Source organism: Notothenia rossii (assembly GCF_949606895.1).
Source record: "Notothenia rossii genome assembly, chromosome: 10".
Lineage (NCBI taxonomy): Eukaryota > Metazoa > Chordata > Actinopteri > Perciformes > Nototheniidae > Notothenia > Notothenia rossii.
The window spans coordinates 23,589,450-23,598,435 of NC_136908.1; the positions used below are offsets into that span (position 1 = coordinate 23,589,450).

General features: G+C 38.6%; 1 protein-coding gene across 2 annotated transcripts; it reads left to right on the forward strand.

The window, feature by feature from the left end:
- The first annotated feature begins 2,458 nt into the window (after positions 1-2,458).
- On the forward strand, positions 2,459-7,820 carry LOC307023285 (tapasin-like). Of its 2 annotated transcripts, none has more exons than XM_079656471.1 (8): positions 2,459-2,851; positions 3,846-4,040; positions 4,659-4,907; positions 5,124-5,483; positions 5,716-6,039; positions 6,727-6,828; positions 6,922-6,944; positions 7,091-7,820. In XM_079656471.1, exons 1-8 carry the CDS (start codon positions 2,791-2,793, stop codon positions 7,097-7,099), a joined length of 1,323 nt encoding a protein of 440 aa, XP_079512597.1. In that variant the 5' UTR covers positions 2,459-2,790; the 3' UTR covers positions 7,100-7,820. The 2 variants fall into 2 exon arrangements, with proteins under 2 accessions (XP_079512597.1, XP_079512596.1); XM_079656470.1 differs by having other exon boundaries at positions 2,462-2,851; positions 7,088-7,820.
- The last annotated feature ends 1,166 nt before the right edge of the window (positions 7,821-8,986 follow it).

Sequence of the window (8,986 nt, forward strand, 5' to 3'; positions counted from 1 at the left end):
CACACAGGATGCTAAGGTGGCAATACTAGACGATACCAGAAGGCATTGAGGGAAGAGCGACAAAATATCTCCTACAAATATCGCAGCAGTAATTAAATGTATTTCAATTAAGTGGTTAAAGCCTGACCCCCCAACATATGGACTGAGAAGGTGTGGGAAACCTATCAGATGGAGCAAATAACTTGTGCTCTAAGGATCCAGACAGACGTATTCATGCCACAACTGTGCTGATCCAGTCAATCATTCTGATTTCCCCACACCTTTCGAACCACTTTAGGGTCTTTAACCTCCTGATTAAAGTGTATTGATTGGTTCTGACCTGCACCTTAGCGCACACACACACAACTACCCCCCCCCCACACACACACACACACACACACACACACACACACGCACGCACGCACACGCACACACACACACACACACACACACACACACACACACACACACACACACACAGTCTTCTGTATGTTTTGCGTGTACGTGTAGCCATGTATTCAATGTATTTTTGTGCAAACACGCACTGCACTCTCTAGGCAAAGACAACATTAAAAAACTAAATTGAAAAACAAGAAAACGACCCGTTTCTGTTTTTTCAATTAGAACTAAAACACAAACGGTTAAAACGTGCCTTCGTCGAGAGAGCAGGCCATGGTTGTTATCTACTTTTTACCTGCCAGGCCATCGATGCTTCTTGTCCTCCTCGATTTTCCCCATCCTCTGGTGTTAAAGAAAAAGGGTTCTGCATTAATATAACCATCAGATGAACAGAAGTAACAGGCAAATCTTAGACTGACATTTCGTAAACAAAGTGTCAACAATTGACTTTAAATTTATAAGAGACAAATACACCAATCAAACCATAGTGAATGTATTTATTTATTTATCATAAAACTAAATTAGCTTTTTCAAAGGACATGCTGGACAAAAATTGCCCTCTTGATATGAGGGTCTTGACCTCCGTGTGTTGGATTACATTAATTAAATGTTCATAATCTTGCTGAAAAATGTATAAAAACAAAGGCTATTTGTGATAACCCTGGTCCATTCATGACTGTTTATTTCTCTCTTGTCCTTATCTGACCTCTGTTCTGAGACTGGATTCCTTTCCTTTACATTTGCAGCCGTACTGTGCTTCTTCTCGATTTCTCCCACTCTCTGGATTAAACGAGTTAAGATTAACACACATCGGTTCTGCACATAGAACATAGTTATGCTCAAAATCAGTGGCATGTTGACATGTTTTTGCAGATAAATAGAACAAGGAAGGAAGGGAGGCAAAAGAGGTTTCTCAATACTCAAATTTCCCCTCCTCGACTCCTATCCTCGACTCCTCTCCTCTAGACTTGGTGCCGCCAACAGGAGATGCGGGAGGACTGAGGAGGGGAACCGAGGAGAGAGGAGTGGAAGCAGCAGGCGGTTAGAGAAATGAGAACTCCTCTCATCTGAGCGGTCATTTTAAAGAGAGGTCACAGCAGCACTCTGATGGACAGATGTGTTCATGACGACTTACATAGATTTACTTTTAATTCATTGACAGTGCGGTATAATGAGACAATAACAGGCTACAGATGCGGACATATACACACACACATATAAAATATAAATATATACAATTTCAGAATCAAACAAGTATGAGAGCACTCTCATAATAACGTAACACAATCAGAGACTGGATATATATCCCCCCCCTCTCTCTCTGGTCGCTGAAATGGGGAATTGAAATTACGGGCCAAAAGTTGTACAAGTATTAAAAGTAAGCATAGGACACCAAACCAACTGAGACCCGTCTGTCCGCCGCATCTACGCACTGTACAACACACACCTACACACTGTACCACACACACCTACTGCTCCTAAAGCATAATCAGGCTACAGCCGTTGTGTATTTTATTATGTGAAGCACTGAATGGTCTTAGAAAAATATCGACTCTTTGTTTGTAGATATCTACTAAACTACAGCATACAAATACAGAAAGTAATGTAGGCCTGTTATACTGAGTGATATACATTTTACACACTGCTCTGCTTTTTGCACGGACCTCAAAGTTGTTCTCACTGTAAACATCGCGTTGCGATGAAAGCAGTTACTAAAATAATATCCAAGGGATGCATGCAGAGCTGTCATTGGCTGAGATAAGTCCGGCCGTGCGTCACGCCTTCACCGTTCCCGGAAATGCATCCGTGGAGGAGCCGTGGAGGTCCCATCAGTGTCTCCTCGGTTAGAGCTCCTCCAGAGAGCCTCCTCGATGCTCGATGCTCGATCCTCGAAGTGCATTTAGAGAAATTAGATGTCCTTCAAAATGGCGCGCTGAAATTCATTTCCGGGTCACTACCGGAGGAGCGAGGAGTCGAGGAGTCGAGGAGGGGAAATTTGAGTATTGAGAAACCTCTGAGTCACATAAAAGTGGAGGAAAAGGTTCAGACGTCATGGTAGATTATGGTGTAGCACCATCTACCTGTCGAGATGGAGAACTTCCTCTTTGTTGGCTATCATATTTCCGAGAGTGTTTGCCTCCAACGTCTGGAAATGGCTTGTCATTAAGTTTCAAGTCATTTTATTTTCAGATGTAACTTGTGTAGCTCGCTAAACCTTGATAAATGCTGCTTTATTTTGAAAAGATCGCCGGAATATGTCTGTTTTTTCCCGCTAGCTTCAGGGAACGGTGCACGTTAAAGTGAAACCAAAATGAACCCAGAGTTGAGAGGGGAAAACCCACATTATCAACTATTTTTCGTTAGTGCGATAGCAGCAAAGAGGACCTTAGAGAACCTAAAAGACTTACAATCATGACTGAGTTGTCTACAATCTACAAACTGTCCCTGGTGACTTTTATCTGCTTCATAAAAGGTACGGTTACTGTATCCGTCGATATTTACTAATAGTACTAGTCGATATTTTGTTGCTCTGTTTTTGGCCAATACACCAAAAAGAATTGTTTATGAATATGCAGTATATCTACCTGGCCCTGATGTGTGTTTACCTGTGTAAATAAAGTAACCCTAACTCAGTGGAACAGTTGGGCACAGTAATATGCATTGCTAACTAAAGAAGACTTCTAAAGTGTTAATTATGGCACTCTATATATTTAAGAGTCAACAATCATTTCAGGAAAATCAAAAGATACCAACACAGCTGTCTTACGTTACTATAATAGTTTGATTATGATCCCATTGTGAAAACGACTTTAACTTACACTTTCAGCATAATGTAATGTGCAATTATTGTAAAACCTATATGCCGAATTTAGCTAAACATATATTTGCGTAATATACTGTGTAAAATGTCCTATTTGTCCTTAATTGTTTTTACTTTAACATAATATTATGTTAAATACGGCTATATTTCTAAAGGGAGTTTGGTGTGCATGGCCGAAACTGTTACACAAAGTGGTTTTAGAGCAACAATGTATAGAAAAGAATAACAATACAAAGATAATTGTTGTTTAAACTTCAAACATTGACATGCAAAGCAAGAAAAAAGGTTGAATATGAAAGCAAGACACATCAGTCGACCAACAGGAAGAGGAAGAGGAAAGTCCAACTTTTACTTTTATTTGGTCTGTTAGGGTTTGATTTATATTATCCCTCAATGCTTGACATAACATTTTAAATTAATATAACTACTACTACTACTACAATATACATTTTTGAGTAAAATAATAAAAAGTGTCTCAAGAAAACACAATTATTAAATTGTTAAAATTAGGGGAATGTTGCACTGTAGCCAAACAAACAGCTAGGGTTTACAATTGAGAAAACAGTGCTATTATTCTCCTATGTTACACTGTTTTAGAAAATATATATGCATATGGTTAATTCCTTCCTAAATCTATTGCATAAAGCCTGCAGCAGCAGCAGCTGTCCAGTGTTGGAGTGCTGGTTTATTCAGGGAAAAACTGGTCGAGGAGGAGGTTTAACTGGAGCTACAAGCCAGGAAAAGTCCCTGCTTCACATCAGGACAGAAGCACACAGCCACACAGCCAAGTCCCAACAGGCTCCATCTGACATCAACCCCGACAGAGTCTACTCTATCACCGGTTAGTTCAAAATGACTAACGGCCTATACCGTTTTCTGTAAGTCAGCAGTCTTAGTTTAAGGCCCATTATAAGCCTCCAGATACATATAAGAGCTATTGGTCCATATAATTATTATTATTATTATTATACATCATTGCACTTTTTCAGATGCAGTGAATTAGATCTCAGGATCCAGACTATCCATTTAGTTTCTTTTACAGTTTCAGTACTTATATACTTTCTCTTTAAAGTTGCTTTGTTTCATAATAGAGTATATACACTGTATATATGAGTTCAGTGTTGCTTAATTTATTGTATTTTTGTTCTAGTCTTTAACTCGAGTTTTCCTTATAGCGACTGCATAATAATAATAATAATAAATAAATTATTATTATTTATATGATATATTTTAATTAAAATATCTCTAAATCCTTTAAACAGACCTGAAATGTTTCTCAATCATCATCGTCTCTCGGATTAATTAATAATTTTTAGATTTTGTTCATGTCCCTTTTTAGATCAAGCTACCATTCTTTTGTCAAATTCCATTTATTTTACAAATAAGCAGAGTGAGCCTCTCTGATTTAGAAGTACAATGACAAAACATACACGTTTCCCTCCAAAATGTCTTTCCTCAGACCCAGCAGCCACGCTCTGCCACCACTCTCTGAACCCTCCCAGAGGCTCGGTGGAGAAGCCCCAGTGTGAGATCAACCCCTTCTCACCGCAAACCTCCGACCTCAAATGGGTTGCTCCACTCACAGACTCCGGCTTAAGCCCCAAATACCTGGAAGCTGATTGGTTTTCAACTTCCCTGCAGGGCCTCAACAAACAGGTGGCCATTTCCACGATCATGCGCGCTCCAACAGCAACTAAAGAGCACAATGGTAATGATTTATGACACAAAAAATTGTTACCCGTGGCAATATGTCTGTTTCAATTAGAGATACACTCAAATATATCATTATTCGATATACACACAATTAATTAAATATATAATTAAGTTGGTCAGTAATTGAATCGTATGCTTTATATATACAGTCTATGATCGTATGTCGTATGTGGTAGTTTGACTCTCTCTTCCTCACTGTCTGTTTGCTCAGTGATCCTCAGTGTGACCAGCAAAACGGTGTCAGTGCAGTCCAGGCTCGGGGAACCAGTGCTGCTGGATTGTGGATTCTGGCTCGACTCTTCCTCGCCTCTTTCCGGGTCAGGTTTTGCTGTAGAGTGGCGCTACCAGTTCAGAGGCGACGGACGATTGGTTCTGGCCTACGACGGGAAAACAGACCGCTTGGCTGATGCAAGAGAGAAAGGGGCCACACTGGACTTTGAGGGATTGCACGAGAAAGGAAATGCGTCTCTGATACTTCAGGAAGCTGAAGTGCGTCACTCCGGGATGTATATCTGTTCGGTGTATCTACCACACATTGTGGCTCAGGTGACGTTGGAGCTTGAAGTTGTAGGTAAGGGGAAATGTATGTGCTTTATGTTGTGTGTTTGGAGACTCATGCCTCTGCTCTATGAATAAGTTATATCTCTAACTATTAGTCATGTTGACAGTCACATAAAGCCTGTAATTGTATATTGTCTGATGGCAAACAACATTGGAAAAAAAAAAGATTATGATTCACCTCTCTTAATTTCTTTTTCTTTCCTCTTATTTTTGCTCCTCCATTTGTTCCTCCTTCTACTTAGAACCTCCCTCCGTGTCCATCTACCCGTCCACCCTCCCCCTCGCTGTTCAAGGCCAGACTTTGACTGCTCAGTGTGATGCGTCCGGCTTTGCCCCCCTCTCCCTGGAACTGAGCTGGGAATTTCAAGGCATCGATGGGAAGTCCAGGCCTCTGGGATCAGGCAGCGTTACAGGCCACAGGCAGGCCTGGGATGGAACCTACAGCCAGAGCAGCCGGCTGGAGCTTGACACGACTAAACTAGACCTGGGCCGAGGAGGGGAGGTCATCTGTGTCGCTGTCCATCTTGGAGGCAAAAGACAGGCCAGCGTGACCCTCAATGTCATCGGTAATGTTAAAAAAAGTTGTTGTTTCCGATAGTTATCAAGCTCTTTTGGCAACAAGGGGTTCAAACTTTTACACCATAACAAGATAGAGGCCGGTTAGGGATTTTTCTGAACATTGCCAAAGTTATAATGTGTCAATTAGCATACGCAGATATATTAATATAAAAATGATAGCGTTATATGAGACCATCTTTTGGGATTATGGTTATTATGATAAATGATAGCCTACTTGTTGTATTTTCTGCTTTTAAAGACAGCATTAGAGATAGGGGATTTAACTGTTATAATACGTTTAATGAGCCGTCAATGTCTTTACCTGCATTGATATCCAATTAAGTAAACTTTTATTCATTTATATCACCCAACCCTTAAATCACGCCATGAATATCTTAATTTGATGTAAATATTTATGGTTCTGATTTATGCTGTAAAGAGACTGGTGCTCATTATGCTAGATTATGGTCATTTCCCGCTGTGGGCCATTAAAACAAAACATAGACAGTATAAAATATGGATGTAATCTTGTAACACACCTAATACAGTATAGTGTATGATGGCTCTGTTGGAATATATCATTTTTAAAGTATTAATGTTGTAGGTTGAATTAATTATTCGATTCAAGCTTGATAACACAGATACAAATCATATAAACTGGAATCAATTAAGACTTTGTTATTTTGTCTTTAAAGGTTTCAGTACTCCCTCCATCGAGGACTCCATGGGAATGGTCGGTGTAGCGCTAGTCCTCTACGGTCTTATCAAGTTTGTCTCTTGGACCTTCACCAGCTCAGGTAACAAATAATTCATTACAATAATAATAATTATTACCCCTTTTTTTTTTTTTTACTTCTGTTTATTACTTTTTCTCTTTTCACTTTGCTCAGATGTGGCTGGCCAACAAGATAAGGTATTGTTATTTTTCAAAACAAAACTTCATAATTCACAATGTGTTGTCATTAGTGTAACACTTGTCAACCTCTTTTTTCTTAATCGCTCAAAGTTGATTTGCATGTCTGCCTCAATAACACGTTTCAATTTCTTCCTGGATAGAAGGACAAGTAAAGAAGAGTGAAGTCCACTGCTGTGAAATTGTTATACTGATTCAGGTTTGGATGGCGTTTAGCAGGAAATATCCCCCTAATCATTGGTTTTTCACTGATCCAGAGAGAAGCTTGCTTGCTTTCACTATTTTGCTTTTAAGACAATAATTCTTAGGGATTGAAATTCTGTTCTGCAAGATTTTTTGAAAAATGGCTTCTGCTCAGTCTAAACGTGTTAGTTGTGATTTTTCTTTTGCTTTATGCGATGTAGCTGGTAAAGGACCAGAAACTTAGAGGATTTAAAATGGTAATGTTTTGAAATATCAGCTACAATTTGGGGGTGTAAACCCTTCCATATGATGCAACCAGTTAGAAAAAACACTTTAACTTTGAGGTAATAATGAGATAAGAGGGAGCATAAAAATGAATAAATAAAACATATTTAAAAAATGACCCAGGTGTAAAAAATGTATATATATATTAGACCTATGTCAAAACCAAAAACTGAATCCTCTTTTTGTTAGTGTGTGTCTTTTGAAAAAAGAATTTATGTGTGTTTGTGTGTCACGCTATTACTTTTGCAACCTTTGGTAGAAATGACGCTTTTACAGCCCAGGTTCAGTTAAAATTGTAGGTATTAGTACAAACAAAGCATGTGTTTACTGAAGGGAACATTCAAGATGTGTTTAATTATCTTAATTTAAGTGTGAATTTGAAATGAAATAAAAGTTTTTTTTAAAACATGCTGCCTTTGGATTCCTTTATAAAATGTCACATTATTTGAAAAATAACCTGATAATTCTCAAGTGTCCATATATCATTGGTTAAAAGGAGTCTTCCTAGAATAATGTGTATGGAAGTATTTTAACAGTGTGGCTAAAGCGTTTTTTTTCTTGCTAACAATTTAGCAGGGATGACCTGTTTCTAAATTAAAAGAAAATCCTATTGAACATTCTGCAAAGATTCAGATGGTTAGAATGCAAAGTGATAATAAAGTGAGTATAAACAGTATCTATCAAGCATTGATGTGACTTCCGATGAAATATGTTTTGCTTTGGAAAGGTGTTAATCCTTGGGTCCTTCTCAGGTCGGTTATTTTCATTTCCTCCCCCCCCGTCCTCGCTATCACCGGAAGTTGATTTGTCCACGTTGTAATAACAATAACTCATCTCTCGAGTTTTATTTTTGAGCTTTGCCAAAAGCCACTGGCCGTTTCTCAATCGCGAGGATGCTTGCTTGTTAGCACATCGTTCCCTTTCACCCCCTCATGCACACTCGCTCCCTTCCACCCCCTCATGCGCACTCGTTCCCTTTCACTCATGCACACTCGTTCCCTTTCACCCCCTCATGCAGGCACCCAGCAGCCATGGGGGAACACTACTGAATGGATTTGATGAAAACTAACTCATGCCGTATGTCCTTATTTTTCCATCCAAACCCACGCCCCTGGAACTTGGAATATTAGTATTGAGTATATTATATATAACGTATATATATATATATATTAGTAAGAATGATATAATCTATTTATAATTGTAAATGTATATTGTATGTAGACATACATTTAGATGTATATGTTGTTAAAAGAAAACAAAAATGTTAATTTCGTTTTTGGGAGAAGGGGTGGTAAACTTCTTCCCACGCCTTTTCGGATGTGTAATTGGGTAGATCATTTGTAAGTCAATAATATTTAGTTCATCAATTTGATACTGCTTATGTTTCTACAGTATCATAATTATCTTGTTTAATTTCATTTAAATGTATTCTTTTTTATTGTATTACACGTTCGAAATAAATCAAATCAAATGTGTCTCTGAAGAGGTGCTTGATTACTAAAAAACAAACATAAGTGTTAGTGTGTTTATGCACCTGGCTGCCAAAGATAAACATGCAGTTTGACCAAGAGGCA